We start from the raw sequence: 14,478 nt of genomic DNA on the forward strand, positions 1-14,478 counted from the left end.
AAGGGCCTGCCCTGGCATTTTAAGAACTGTATCATTATTATTTTGTGAGGTCATGTTGGCTAACAACACTGTATATAACCAGGGGGTACAGGTTCACACCTCTTCCGATGCGTGTTACCACACGCGCCCACTACTGAAGCCCCCCTAACCACCCACTGTAGGCCTTTGGGATCCTCTCCCCTGTTTGCTCCCTATTCCTCTCTCCCCTGGTGGTGCCAATTGCCCGCTTTGGTTTCTAACTGGCCTTGGTCTCCTTAGAGAAGCAGGCTGGCCTGTGTGCCAGGATGCAAGGTGGGGGGCATGTGGCTTAGGGGAAAGCCTCCCTGCTGCCGGTATTGTCCGGGCTCTCCTGTCTCCCTCCATCTACTCTGGTCCCAGAGTCTTCCCACCTGGGGTCCCAGGAGGCTTCCCTTGAACCCCTGAACCTGACCCTCGTCCCCAGGCCTTGGGTTAGATCTGCTGGAGCGTCCTGCCCCAGGCCTGGGGTGATCACCCCATCCTGAAAACCACATTGAGGAGGCCACTGGGGTCTTTTCCTCTCCTCTTCCCAGGACGAGATGGAGTTTGGTTACATCGAGGCGCCTCACAAATCCTTCCCAGTGGTCTTCGACTCCCCCCGAAACAGAGGCTTGAGGGATTTCCCCTATAAGAGGGTCCTGGTATGTGACAAGGAGCAGAGGGCGGTTCCTCTTCCCAGTCCTGCCTGGTCCTTTGAGGGGGGCCGTCAGGACACAGGGGTGGGCTCTGGAAAATGGAGAGTCAGTGAGAGTTTGAGGCAGAATGCGTAATATGCAAATAATATGCAAATTGCCCCCGTTCTGGGTGGGCAGGTTCTTCTCCCTCCAAAGGGAGTCACCAGAAGGGTCTGTCTGGGGGAGACCAAATTGCCTTTTGGGGTCAATGTATCCTTTGTGAAGCCTCAGGGCTATCGCTTTTATAGGCTGGGCCTCTCTCCAGGTAACAAATGTTTTCTGAACACCTACTGTGTGCCAGGCACTGTGCCACCTGCCATGCCCAGAATGGCAACCACAACAGCCCCAGAAACCTTGTGTGGACCCCATGCCCCCTCCCCCCTGCATCGCACGGTTACCCATTTAATCTACACAACTCTTCTGTGGATAAGTGCAATTGCTATTCTTTCTCCTCTTTACTGAGCTTGCAGAGGTTAAGCAACCTCCCGAGGTCACACAGCTACTTAGTTGGCACCATGATGAAAAACCACGGGGTGCCCTCCGCAGCCTGTGCTGGACCGTTAGGTCAAACGGCCCTTCGAGGTGGCCCAGAGCCCGAAGCTCACGGCCTCTGCCTGCTTCTCCGCTCCACACGGTCGTGCCGGACAGCACCAGGGCCTGGTGGGGGCAGGGCTGGGCAAGTCCAGGACACTTAGAGCAGGGACACGCACCACCCGGGAGGGGTCGGGGCCAGTCCCCGCGGAGGTGGCAATGTGCCCTGTGGGTGAGTGGACTTTGCCAGGACATTTTGTGCCAATTTCTCTCTCATCTTTATCATTTCCTTCCTTCTGCTTCATTTGGGTTTCATTTGCCCTTCTTTCCTAGCTGGAAACGGGAAGCTACGCTTTCCAGCCCTTTTCCTTTCTAACCTACGTGTTAGAGGAAGAGGAACAGCATTTCCCCCGAGCACAGCTTCACAGTGCCCGCAAGCTTTAATGTGCTGTGTTTTCCTACCTCTCACTTCCAAATATTGTCTAATTTGCACTTTAAATTCTTCTTGGACCTGTGGGTTCTTTAAAAGTGTGCCACCCAATTTCCAGATATGGGGGAACTTTCTAGTTAGCGTCCAGTTGCCTCTGGCTTTAATTGCATCACACTTGGGGAGCAAGAGGGGGGTTTGTGCAAAATGGTTAGAGGTTGTTCTTCAGGAAGTGGGAGCCTCCAGGGTCGCCCCCTGTTCCCTATCCCAACTTCCTGCCCTAATTGACCCCTCCTTTGCTGGGGGGGGGGGTGTATTGTTGATCCTCTCCTAGGGTCCTGACTTCGGATATGTGACCCGGGAGATCCCTTTCTCTGGCCCCTCCGGCCTCGACTCCTTTGGCAACCTGGATGTCAGCCCGCCGGTCACGGTCAACGGCAAAGAGTACCCCCTGGGCCGAATCCTCATCGGCAGCAGCTTGCTCAAGTGAGAGGCCAGGGCCAGGCCAGGGGCTGGTGGGGGGCCCAGGGGACCAACTGAAGCATCCGCACTCCAGCTCCCCCATGGTGAACACAGCTCTCTGGTCTGAGACGTGGTCTTCACTCCCCGCATGGACTCCTGGCATCAGGGACTCCTGTATTTGCGGCACGTCACCTAATCAATGCCCATCACAGTGCCTGGCCTATAGTCAGAGCTCAATTAATTCCAGAATCTTAGGTTTGAAGGTCACAGACTCTTAGGGGAGAACTCAAGATCCAGTGACCCACAGTCTGCTAGTCTGCCTGGTATTTTACAAGCTTAGTTAGTCACCAACATTAAATAACATCCACGCCCATACTAATTCAGATGAGATAGAGGTAGAGATAGGTGTTTCAGGAGCGCTCACATGCAAAGTCAGAGTTCTGGTGTCTTTGGAAAGATGGAAAGAGCTGGAAGGTTCTGTGCTCTAACGCAGAGAGAGGAGAGGGGGCCTGTTGACCTCCCCCCAGATAGCCTTTGTCCTACATTTGGAAGCACTCAGTGGTCACCACGTGGCTGCAGGTGGGGAGTGGCTGGTCAGGATAGCAGGGTGACAGAGGTGACTCTGTGGTCCCGCCCTGGACAGCTGTCACTAGGCAGGAAACGAGGTATTTATAATTTGTGCTCAGACAGGTGACAATACCTGCTAAATGCTGCTGACTGGGTCCCACCCCACCTGCAGGCAGCTGAAGAATGGGGTGTGCAGCAGGAATCCTGGTGGATCCCCTGTTTCCCACCTAAAGGTGAAGCCCTCGAAGGCTCTGGAGTCACCTTCCCATATGTGTGGAGCTGGCATGGAATCCAGGGTACCCCCAGCCTGCCCCCAGCCCCCTGGCTAACTCTCTGGTCTTGGGCCCAGAGTAACCAGGCAGTTCTGGGGAGGTCGCCCAACCAGGCTGTCCTGGGGAGGCCCTGGTGGCCTTTGGTTTCTGGAACAGATGATGTGAGGCTTCCTGCCGCCAACCCCAGGCACACAGGTGGCTGCTTAGACCCAATGTCTGGGCTGAGGCTGGTGACTCATATCAAGACACCTCTCTAGGCCAGATTGGCCACAGTCTCAGGGCCTCTGGGCAGTCAGTCTGTGTTTCATGGACGGTCTTGGAGGGAGGGAACTCAGGCTTTGGAGTCAGATGGACTTGGGTTTGAGTCCTGGCTCTGCCACTTCCTGGCCATGTGATTTGGGGTACAGCTCCTAGCCAGTGTTTATCACAGTCCCTGGCATGTAGTAGAAGCTTGATTCATTCATTTAAAAATATTTATTGTACACCTACTATGTGTCCGACACTGTTGAAAGTCCTGGGGGTATATGAGTGAGCAATTATTAAATGAACAAATTATTTTATTATACTCTATGCCTATTTCCTCATATGTAAAATGGCCCTATCAAAAATCTGTGTCCTAACTATCTAATTGGCCTTAGTGGCGATAAAGGATCAGTGTTAGCCACCTACTGTAGGCTTATAGAGTTGGTCCTCTGGCAGTGGGTCTGCTTTAAAGCAGGTAGGAATTCACTGGACAAAGTAATCAATCACCAATCTGCCATGAACACAGAGATTTACCCAGCACCTCATTTAATTCGTTCATACAAAATCTTGTGAGGTTGGGATGATTATCATCCCTATTTTTACAGATGAAGAAATAAGGTTCAGAAAAGTGAAATGGATGTACTCATTCATGCTTTCATTACCCATCCAATAACTATTTCTTGACATGTCCTGTATGCTGGGTGTGGGGTCTAGTGCTGGGGATAAAAAACATGTTCTGGAAATTTTCAAGCTCAGAACAAGGAGTCCAGATGAGAAGGTGTGGGGTCTCCAGTGAGCTGTGTTCCAATCCCATTGGCCATTGTGTCAAAAACAAGCAACAAGGTGGCCCTGGGGCTCAAGGATCACTGCCTAGGACCAAGCAGAAAGTTAGTGCTATAGCCAGAATCCAGGTCTCCTTGGATTGAACACCCAGGCTGTTGTCTTAAGTCCTTGTCTTGTCTTCTGACCCCAGCAGTGAGCCAAACAGACAACTTACCTACATTCTAGCAAGGAGAAATAGACAAGAAGCAAACATAATAAATCAGTAAAGCATATGGTTTATTACATGAAGGAATCCTCCTTGAGAAGCTGACATTTAAACAAAACCCTGAAGGAAATGAAGGTATTAAAGATATTGCTATGTGGGAAGAGAAAGTGTCAAGGAGTGGAAACAGTGAGTGCAAAGGCCCTGAGGCAGGACTATGCTAGAGACATTCCGGAACATCAAGGAGACCTTTGGGTAAGAGCAGAATGCGTGAAGGCTCTAGTGGGACATGAAGTCAGAGTCTGGGAGGCAGAGATCATGATCTGGGCCTGTCATTTGCACATACAGTAACCCCCGTTATCCAAGGTATCCAAGACCCCCAGTGGATGCCTGAAACCATGGCTATCACCGGACCCTATACACATTATATTTTTTCCTATACATAACACCTATGCTAAAGTTGAATTTATGAAATAGGCACCCTGAGAGATGAACAATAGTAATAACAATTTAGAACAATTGTAAGAATATACTGTAATGAGTTATGTGCATGTGATTTCTCTGTCCCTCTTACAGTATCTTACTGTACTTATTCTTTTCATAACACAATTGACTGAGGGTGACTGAAACCACAAGAAAAACTGCAGAAAAGGAGGGGGGCGCTACTGTATCACCTTAGGGTTATCATGGGGGCTGAGCAGCACACAGTGTGAGGAGCCCCAGGCAGGCACACAGCAGATGCTCGACCAATGCAGGGTCCAGACCCGGCTACCTTGGGTGCAAGCTCTGGGCCCCTACTTAGAACCATCTTTGACCAATTCTGCCCCCTGGTGGTGGCTTTGATGCACCCCACAGGCCAGGTCTGAGGCCTCCCAGGGCTAACTCTTCTCCCTCATCTCACTGTTGTTTTTATAAGAATTTTTTTTAAATTTCCAGCACTAGAGTTAAAATAACAGAATACATGAAAAATATTTTCCGCCCCCCACCCCCAAAACCAAATCAGAGTTGTCGTGGGTGGCTGCCTGCTGGGGCCCCCTGCAGTCTTCGTCTACGAAAGAGTCGGGCCACACGGGCCGTGGGGCCGGCATCGTTCACCGTATGTAACAGGGTGGTCCCCAGGAAACCTGGAACCTCCCCCTTTCCTGGGGACCACCCAGTTACACATAGACTGCGTATCTATTACATGCGAGGGGGTGGGGGTCCCCAGTGAGCACAGACAGAAATCCCAGCCTCCCGGGCCTCCGTTCTAGCGAGACGCGTACATTCTCCTGAGCCATCAGGCAGTGCATGAGATGCTAAGTGCAAAACTTGTACCAACTACTGTCAAGTCAGATAAAGCTGATGAGGGGCTGAGGAGTTGCTCCCATGGCGAGGGCCTCGTAGAGAAAGATGGTGACGTTTGAGTCAAACCTGAAGGGAGGGAGGGATGAGGCCCGGGGACAGGAGGCGGGGACAGTTCCTGGCAGAGAGGACTGCAGGTGCCGTGGTCCCGAGGCGGGCAGGACGGGAGGCCTGTCTGACTGGCACCGAGCAAATCAAGAGGAGCGTGGTGGGGGTAGCGGGAGGGGGTGACCCTGCAGCCACCGTGGGGGCCTGATGGTTGCCGTGAGGGAGATGACGCCAACCTAAGAGGGACAGGATCCGACATAGTTCAAAACCTCTCTCGGGCTAGATTGCAGAGAAACAGAGACCGCAAAGAGACCAGGCGCAGGGGCAAGCGGTTATGTAGGTGAAGGAGGTGGCGCTGGCCAGTGGTGGCAGAGGAGGGGAGCGGGAAGAACCATCAGATTGCATGTGGGCCAAGAACTTATTCATGATGCGAGTTTCCCGGATGTGTGTGGGAAAGAAGAACGTCCTGCTTGGCATGATTTGGTTGGCTGTTTTTGGGTTTGGGAATGCTTTTATCACTGGTTCATATGGCAAACAACCTGAGCATTCCCAGACCCCAGAAATAACTTCCCAAAGCACATCGGATAACAGGGGAAACCCCCATGTCCTTAAACCAGACAAGCAAAGGCGAGACATAGGATCCCTTTTTTGTAACACACTGGAAACAAACATTTCTATATCAATAGTACCCGTGTGTTTGCACGGGTCACCGTGCCAGGGAAAGGCAGGAAGTGTCTTTCCCCTTGAACTTTCTAGGCTCAGCTGCCTAACCTGCGAAATGGGTGCGCGCCCCTTGCCTAAGGCAGAGCCCTTGTCCCTGCATGCAGGGGGCTGTCTCCACCCTCCTCCACAGCTCCTGCTTTTTTCTCCAAACTAGGCCACCTCCACCCTCCTCTGCTAATAAAGGGTGGTTTGAAAATGCTCAGACCTCATTTCAGAACTACAGGGGACTAGAGGTCCATTTGAACAAATACGGCCTCTTGCTCAGGCGTCAGCCAAGATGCTTGTCCACGGGCGGGCTGCACACACCAGATGGGCCGTATCCTGGAAGGTGCTGAGACGGGTGGGACATCAAGGCCCAGTTTAAACGGGCACCCTCCCTGTCCCCCAGAGCCTGCCCCCCAGGTGGTCCAGGCGCCACTCTGGGAGACACTGGGCGGAGGGAGGGGCTCACTGGGTCCTGGGCAGGTTTTGAACAAGAAGCTGGGCATCTTGGGAATGAGTCAACCTCTCAGGGTCCCAGGATGTAAGACGAGGGTCTTCAGTTCCCTTTGGCAAGTGGAGGTGGGGAGGGGCTGGCAGGACCTTCCTGGCCTTGGGGAAGGCAGACTCTCTGGGATGGTAGGGTGGATGCTGATTTGGGGGAGCACCTGGGTGCTGGGGCTGGGCAATGCAGATAAAAGAAGAGCCATGCAGCGAGCTGTCAGGAGGCCTCAGTAGGGCTGGGATGCCTGGGAATTGCTGAGCCACGCACGCAGGCAGGAGGTGACTGTGCCCTCTCCTCCCCGCAGGTCCGGTGGGCGGCGAATGGCCAAGGTGGTGCGGAACTTCCTACAGGCCCAGCAGGTGCAGGCACCCGTGGAGCTCTACTCAGACTGGCTCTCCGTTGGCCACGTGGACGAGTTCCTGAGCTTTGTGCCCACCTCCGACCAGAAGGTGCATTCCTCTCCTCCTGCTGGAATCGCCTCTGCACTTGCCTGGTCTGATGGGATGGGATAGGACGATGCCAACCAGAACCAGCTCAGCCACTGTGTCCACAGTGGCTGGGAGCCGGGGCATCTTGGGAATGAGTCAACCTCATAGGGTCCCAGGATGTAAGACGAGGATCTTCAGTTCCCTTTGGCAAGTGGAGGTGTTAATCAGGGGGGCTTCCTGAAGGAGGTCAGAGCTCAGGTCAGGACAGTCATTGATTCACTACTTATGGACTTATTCTCACACTTCCGGGTGTTTGCTCGGATCCAACCCCCTTAGCCAAGACCCAGGGTTGACACTGATAATATCTGGTCACATTTACTAAGCACCTGCATGTGCACTTGTTTTAATCCATGTGGTTCTGCAACTACTGCATGAGATGGGTGCTCTGTCGTTACCCCCATTTTACAGGTAAGAAAACTGGGGATCAGAAGGTCGGTTAGCTCTCCCAAGGTCACATAGGCGGTAGGGTAAGATTGAAGTCCGGACTGTGGGTTCTGGACCAGCGTGTCACCCGCTGGGCTGCGTCGCCTCACAGCAGAGACCAGGGAGGGCACAGCGCTCAGGGACCAGCGTCTGGGAGGGGGAGCTGAGCTCCCCAGTCAACAAAATGAGGACCAACCTGTAGGCAGGGAGAAGATCAAGGGCAAAGGCCTGGAGCGTGAACCAGCTTGGAGGTCTGGGGGAATTGCAGGCCGCTCTTTGTGGCTGGTGGGTGGGTTTGATGGGGAGGGGGGACCCCTAGCTCTGTGTGACCTCTGAACTCAGGTCCTCCTGAGTTTAGGGTCTTCTGCATCTGGTGGGGGGAAACCTGTCCACTGAGCCATAGCTCTCTCTTGTGCCAGGGCTTCCGGCTGCTCCTGGCCAGCCCCAGCGCTTGCCTCAAACTGTTCCAAGAGAAGAAAGAGGAAGGCTATGGGGAGGCAGCCCAGTTTGATGGTGAGTGCCCACGGCCTCCTCCCCAGGGACCTGCCTTCATCGCTGGCCCCAGGCAACAGCGGCGCCTTCCACGGCTGCGTGTCCACAGGCCCGTCTTCTGTGACCTCTCGGTTCAGAGTCCATCGTGTGGGACCTGCGCGCGGGGCTCTCCCTCTTCTGGGCCAGGCAGGCATGGGATGGGGCCAGCGAGACGCCAGCGGATGGACCCAGGCTAGTGCGAGAGGGTGACCTCCCCTGCAGTCCTGGCCACGCCCCAGGAGAGGAAGGGAACAGGAAGCAGGGGGCACATGCCTGTCAGTGCCCGGGCCCTGTCCCTTCTCCCCAGCCTGCTCGTAGGAGACAGGCCCACACGGAAGTGGGTTGCTCAGGCCTATGCAGCAGCAGCACCAGGAAGAGGGACCAAGAGTGGGAGGGGTGAGGAATGGGGGGTTGTCAAGTCCCTCTGGACCCTCCTCTGTGTATTGACAGACTCTCCAACAGCCTGGTGGTCCCCTGGCCACGTCACCCCATCCCCACATGATGTCCTCAGCGAGGGATGGGGCACAGATTCCATATTGATAGCGCAAACTCAAATTATGCTTTTGCTACTTGCACTGGGATCAAGAATGTGTTCTGAACCTCTCAGTGCCTCAGTTTCCCTTCTCTGAATTGGGGGTGAGAATTAACCCCACCGAGCATTGTTTAAAGGCTAGGAATGAATGCAGTGGGATGCCCAGGGCATGGTAGGCATTCAATACTGCACGATAACTAGGGGGCCCTGAGCCAGGGGCCCCTTCCTAAGGGGTCTGTGAACCATCGCCAGGGTTTACTTGCAGCCAAATCCTGAGGGTGGGGAGCCAGGAAGGTCTCCACTTCCCACTCTCCCTCCCAGCTTCCCCAGGTGGTCCTGGGGCGGGAGGAAAATCCTGGTCTGGATCATGCAGGGCTCCCTGAGACCCGACTGTTTCTTTCTCTTGCAGGATTAAAGCACCAGGAGAAGAGAAGCATCAACGAGATGCTGGCGGACAGAAGCCTCAAGAGCGACAGCGTCTATGCACAGGTGAGGGGCGGACATTCCCCTGCACAGGTAAGGGGAGGACATTCTCCTGCTCAGGTGAGGGAGGACAGTCTCCATGCACAGGTGAGGGGTGGACAGCCACCATGCATGGGTGAGGGGCAGGCCTGCTGTCTGCTCTTGGGGGTCTCCTACCTCCACAGAGAAGCACCCCAGGAGCTGCTGGGGTGGGGCGAGGGGCTCTGGGCCTCTGCCAGTCCTGAGGGCTGCTGAGACCTGTCGGTGGGAGAGACGCACAGTCTGATGGAGGAGACACCGCCATGCCCTCAGGGAGCTCCCGGGAAGATAAGGGAGACCTGGCCCTGCTCTGGGGAAGTGATGGTTGGCATGGGCACAGAGCTGAGTTCTCGCCTGAGAAGTCTGGTGAGATGAGAGAGTTGTGCTGCAGAAATGGGGTCCGGTGGGAGTGAGGGCTGGGTGGGTGGGAGTCAAGGAGTCTGAGTGACAGAAGGAGGGCTTAGGAAGGGGCAGGACAGGTGTCACCCACGAGCCTGGGAGTCCCTGCCTGGTGGGGAGGCGCCCCTTGCTTCTCTCTAGCAGTGCCAACAGTTCCCCAAAGTGCTGAGGTGGGCAGGACCGTAAGCCACTGTGGCTGGGACAGTGGGGTGCAGCGACAGCACTTTGGGAACCGCAAACTGCCTGGGTTCAAACCCCGGCTCTGCTGCTGCCTAGCTCTGTGCCCTTGGGCTAGTCACCGGAGCCTCAGTTTCCCCATCCGGGACAGCGAACCACAAAGCTTTAGTGAGGATCAGAGGCATTAGCTACGGGGCACTCAGTGGGTGCCCAGCGAGTGCTGGCTCCTTCCTGGCTCCCTGGGTGCCTGCTGCCTCTCCTCTGTCCCAGAAATGCATCGACCGGAACCGGGAGGTGCTGAAGCGGGAGCTGGGCCTGACGGAGCAGGACATCATCGACATCCCGCAGCTCTTCTCCCTGAGCGACTCCTATGCGGAAGCCTTCTTCCCAGACATGGTGAGCGCTGCAGGGGGAGGTCGGGCCATCTCCTGGCCCTGGGGCCTGTGGGTTCTGGCGGGGACCTGGGGACCTGGCGGGTTCCCTGGCACAGAGCTGGGCGGCCCGGCCTGTGTTTGCTCTTTGTGCGGATCTGAAACTCCCCCATCAGTGGTTCTCAGTCAGGGTGATTTTGTCCCAAGGCATCTTTGCCATAGCGAGAGTGTTACTGGCATCTAGTGTGCAGATGGCAGGGGTGCTGCTAGACACCCTAGGGTGCGCAGGGCCACCCCCACCACTCAGGTTTTTTTCCCCAAAATGGGGGAAGGAAATATGGTTGGGTTCCAAATCTTTTGGGCTTCCTTTTCTGGGCCTCAGTGGCTGCTCTGTTCTCCACCCTGGTACCCTGCTGGCTGCTCCCCTGTGGGGCCCCTGAGTCGGGTAGGTGGGGCAGGTGGTGACTGTCATTAGCTCAGGGAGCTGACACGCAGATGAACAGATGTGATCTCACCAGAGGGGCCCCGGGGGTGGGCCCAGCGATGCTATCAGAGCGGTTCTGGTTGAAGTGCCCATTAACCTCTTGGGAAAGGATGTCAGCGTGTTAGCAGCTGTGAGGGGGGCTGCCAGGATGGGAGACCCTCCTGGGACCTTTCACTCAAATCCCTGTCATTGGACAAGCCAAGATGGGGCACAAGCCTGGAGCTGATTGGAGGCCATACCAAGCACAAAGTCCTGACTGTCAGTCTGGGGCTGAGGTTTCCTCTAAGAAAACTCCACATCCTGCCTTGGCGAGACTTCCCTTCCTCAGTGTTAGGGCCCCCTGGAAAGATCCCCTGCCCAGGGAAGCAGAGGTGCCACGAGAGATAGACTCATGTGTCCCCAAGGGCTCCCAGCAGCACCCCCATCTACGAAGTTCTCAGCATGAGTCAGACCAAAGTCAAATTTTCATCTCCCTGTTTTCTGACTGCGTGGCCTTGAGTGTGTTACTTAAGCTGTCCAAGTCACAGGCTCCGAGGAGGCTGTGGGGGTTATAGTGATGATCTATCTGGCACTTAAAAGATGCTCACTAAATGGTAGCAGTGATCCTGGCTTCCAGGCACAGTTGAGCACGCTGCACACTGCACAAGCGCACCCCATCAGGCCTTCACAATATCGACCTTGTACATGTGTAGGTGCGTTGTACACGCTTCTCGCAGATGGTGGAAGATCTGGTTCTAACGGAGTTGTTGGGACAATTTTCTGAAGAAGCCCTACCTGGGACGCCTCCTTTCTTCCAACCATGGACCTATTTCTTTTTTTTTTTTTTAAGATTTATTTATTTTTGCACACAAGAACTGGGGTACAGGCCAGAGGTGGGGGTGGTGGTGAGAGGATTCACCAGAGACAGAGTGGGGAACAGAATAGGAAGACCAACTGAAATACACTGCTGAGGGGAGCAGCGGGCGAGTCAGGAGAGGTCTGCTGCGCCATGTGGGTAGCTCCCTGGCGGGAGATCGAACTTGTGTTGCAGAGGCTGTGGACAGCTTCATCGGTTGCGTCCTAACCTCTTGCACCACCAGGGAGGCCCGCCGGACCTATTTCTTCTCTGCTTCCTGAGACCTTAGTTCTTGAGGGAGCCCCAGCCCTGGCGGCCCAGGGAGGCTGACAAGGATGAGCAGGCCCTGGCACTGTCAGCCCCCCAGAGGATCCCCCATGTGCAGCCGGGCCTCCCTCTCGCCTTCTGTCTTTTGCAGGTCAACATGGTGGTGCTGGGCAAGCACCTGGGCATCCCCAAGCCCTTCGGACCCATCATCAATGGCCGCTGCTGCCTGGAGGAGAAGGTGCGATCCCTGCTGGAGCCGCTGGGCCTCCACTGCACCTTCATCGATGACTACTTGTCCTACCACCAGCTGCTCGGGGAGATCCACTGCGGCACCAACGTGCGCCGGAAGCCCTTCCCCTTCAAGTGGTGGCACATGGTGCCTTGAGCCTGCTCCCCACCTGCCATCCTCCCTGCCCACCTCCAGGGAAGCCCAGCAGGGTGAAGGCATGGAGTCTCCACCTGGCCTCATTCCTCTTGGGCAAGTGATGGGCACCTCCTCCCTGGGTGCCTGCCAATGTGCTGGCCACGGTTGGCACCGGGACGCAGGAATGGCCACCACACATCCTTGCCTCGGGAGCAGCCTGCCCGGCCCGAGAGAAAGTCTCCTTCCCTTTCCTCTTTGCAATCCACAACTCCCAGGGGTTTTGAAAACATCAGCAGCCTTAGCACATTTGAGGGTGGCTGTGGGTGGCCTTGGCAGGCACCCACTTCTAGCTGTCCCCCCCACCTCCGCCCACCTAACATTCCCTTTGGGTTGCACCAAGAATAGGCTCAGAAACTGGGCCTCCAGTGAGAGGGCCTGGGGGTGGGGTACCTGTGGCTCTTGTAAGATGAGGAAGGGGGTGAGTAACCCTCTTTCCTGGGCCAGCTGTCTTCTCCCCCAGGGGACCCCCAGGCTGTGACCTCAGCCATATTTACTTTACACAGGTAAATAGGACAGGAAAACCCAGCTTCCGAGGGCCTGTTTTTAAAAGAAAACGCAACAGAAACCCTTTAATACCCGACTCGGTCCTCAGAAGGATGCTCGTTAGCTGTTTGGAAAGCCTTTAATTACAAGTGCTGGCTGCTTCCGGCTGATAAACTGCTGAGAAGCCAAAGTGAGGCCGCGGAGGACACGCAAAGGCGGCTGGGAGCGGGAGGCCAGGGCAGCAGGGGACGCTGAGCCCCGGGAAAAACCCCATCCCGCTTCTAGGTCCACGAGCGGGGGCTTTGGAGGTCGGGCTCTGGCTGTGAAGGGGCTGGCTGTTCCAGATGTCATGGGGGTAGGGACCCAGATGTTAGGAGAGGGTGGGGGGCATTAGGTTATCTCTGAAGGTGGGGCTTAATTTCCTTTAATAGTCTTTAATTACTCCCCTTCCTTCTGCAGGCAGTGGGAGGGAAGGCTCGCCAGGCCTCTCCCAGCCACCTAGAGACCCTGCAGGTAGCTTGGGTTTCGCCTGTGAGTAAACCCTCCAGGCAGGCTGTGTCCCTCCCATAGAAGGGAAGACAGGGCTGCCGTGGGGGTTAACAGCCTGGCCTGGTGAGGTCACGGGGCCAGGCACAGGCAGGCGGGCTTGGCCTGGCAGGGACAGAGGTAGTCCCTGACCCAGAGAGGTATGGGCAGGAAGGAGCCAGCTGGCCCTCCTTCCCACAGCCTGTGGGGCCGTCTCAGGGGCTCTTCAGCCCCGGGATCCACCTTCGGGGTTTTGAGTAGCTGGGGTGAGACCTGCTGCTGCTCTTAGGTGCTTAACCGCGGAGCACTTAGCCATCCGAGGCTTGCCTGGAAGCCAAACACGCAGAAGCAAGCATCCTGAACTGTTCTTATTTAAAGTATATGTGTGGGAGAGGGCACCTGGATCCCCCCTTCCAGCAGGCTCTGTGGGACCCCATCTGCCAGCCCCTGACTGACCCAAGAGGAGAAAGCAGCTCTTCAGGAGTCAAGGGGGTGCAGTTGGGGTTGAGGGTTCCCAGGGAAGGGTGGGGAGGGGCAGGCAGAGAGAGCAAGCCATCTGGAGTGGACTAAGATGGGACGCTCTGGAATTGCTGCTGGGGCTGTTGGGGGGGCCCTGATATCCCCTCTTTTCTGATTAATAAAATGTCAACATACATTTCTCCAAATGGCTGCCTTCTTAGCTTCTGTTTGTTGGGTTGTGGGAAAGAGGGAGGAAAGCAAGGAAGACCCTGTCTCCATTCTACCCACCATGCCACCAGCTCCTTGGCTCAACTTCCGGGGGCCAGAGGTAGCTCCCACCAGGCTGGGAGAGCCCCCAGGCTGGCAGTCTGATTCAGCAGGACGGCTGGCACATGCCCAGTGTCCTGGGGCTGACGGCCCTGCTCAGATGGCTATCTGGGGAGGGATGAGTCCTACCTCTTCATCTCTTCTCCCTTCTCTGGCCTATCTCCCTCATCTCAGGGGAGGGGCGAGTTGGGGCCTATTGGCAGAGGTGGAAAATTCCCAGCAGGACTGGTTCCTAGAGAAACAGGACACTGTGGGTCGGGTTCCTGCCTCTAAAGTTACAAAGTTACCCAGTCTCAGCATTCTGAGTTCAGGGGCCTAAAAACATCACCCTTTTCACCCGATGTATTTGCTGCTGCTTCAGATCGCATCTGTGATGCTCACTTTTTTTTTTTTAAAGATTTATTTATTTATTTATACAAGCACTGGGTACAGTCAGAAGCCCGGGAGGGTGAGAGAATTCACCAGAGCCAGAGTGGG

The 14,478-nt window shown here is 55.5% G+C and overlaps 1 protein-coding gene across 1 annotated transcript in view; it reads left to right on the forward strand.

The window, feature by feature from the left end:
- The window catches only part of PADI1 (peptidyl arginine deiminase 1), a 32,776-nt gene extending 20,509 nt beyond the window's left edge, over positions 1 to 12,267 (forward strand). The window contains exons 10-16 of the mRNA XM_037500167.1: positions 552 to 659; positions 1,985 to 2,136; positions 7,080 to 7,224; positions 8,106 to 8,199; positions 9,159 to 9,238; positions 10,097 to 10,222; positions 11,935 to 12,267. Of these exons, the coding sequence (XP_037356064.1) occupies positions 552 to 659; positions 1,985 to 2,136; positions 7,080 to 7,224; positions 8,106 to 8,199; positions 9,159 to 9,238; positions 10,097 to 10,222; positions 11,935 to 12,168 (939 nt within the window). The 3' untranslated portion in view covers positions 12,169 to 12,267. The remainder of the gene's footprint in view (positions 1 to 551; positions 660 to 1,984; positions 2,137 to 7,079; positions 7,225 to 8,105; positions 8,200 to 9,158; positions 9,239 to 10,096; positions 10,223 to 11,934) is intronic.
- The last annotated feature ends 2,211 nt before the right edge of the window (positions 12,268 to 14,478 follow it).

This window comes from Talpa occidentalis, unplaced genomic scaffold (genome assembly GCF_014898055.3).
Source record: "Talpa occidentalis isolate TD23 unplaced genomic scaffold, MPIMG_talOcc4v2.1 talOcc4.9, whole genome shotgun sequence".
Taxonomy (NCBI): Eukaryota; Metazoa; Chordata; class Mammalia; order Eulipotyphla; family Talpidae; genus Talpa; species Talpa occidentalis.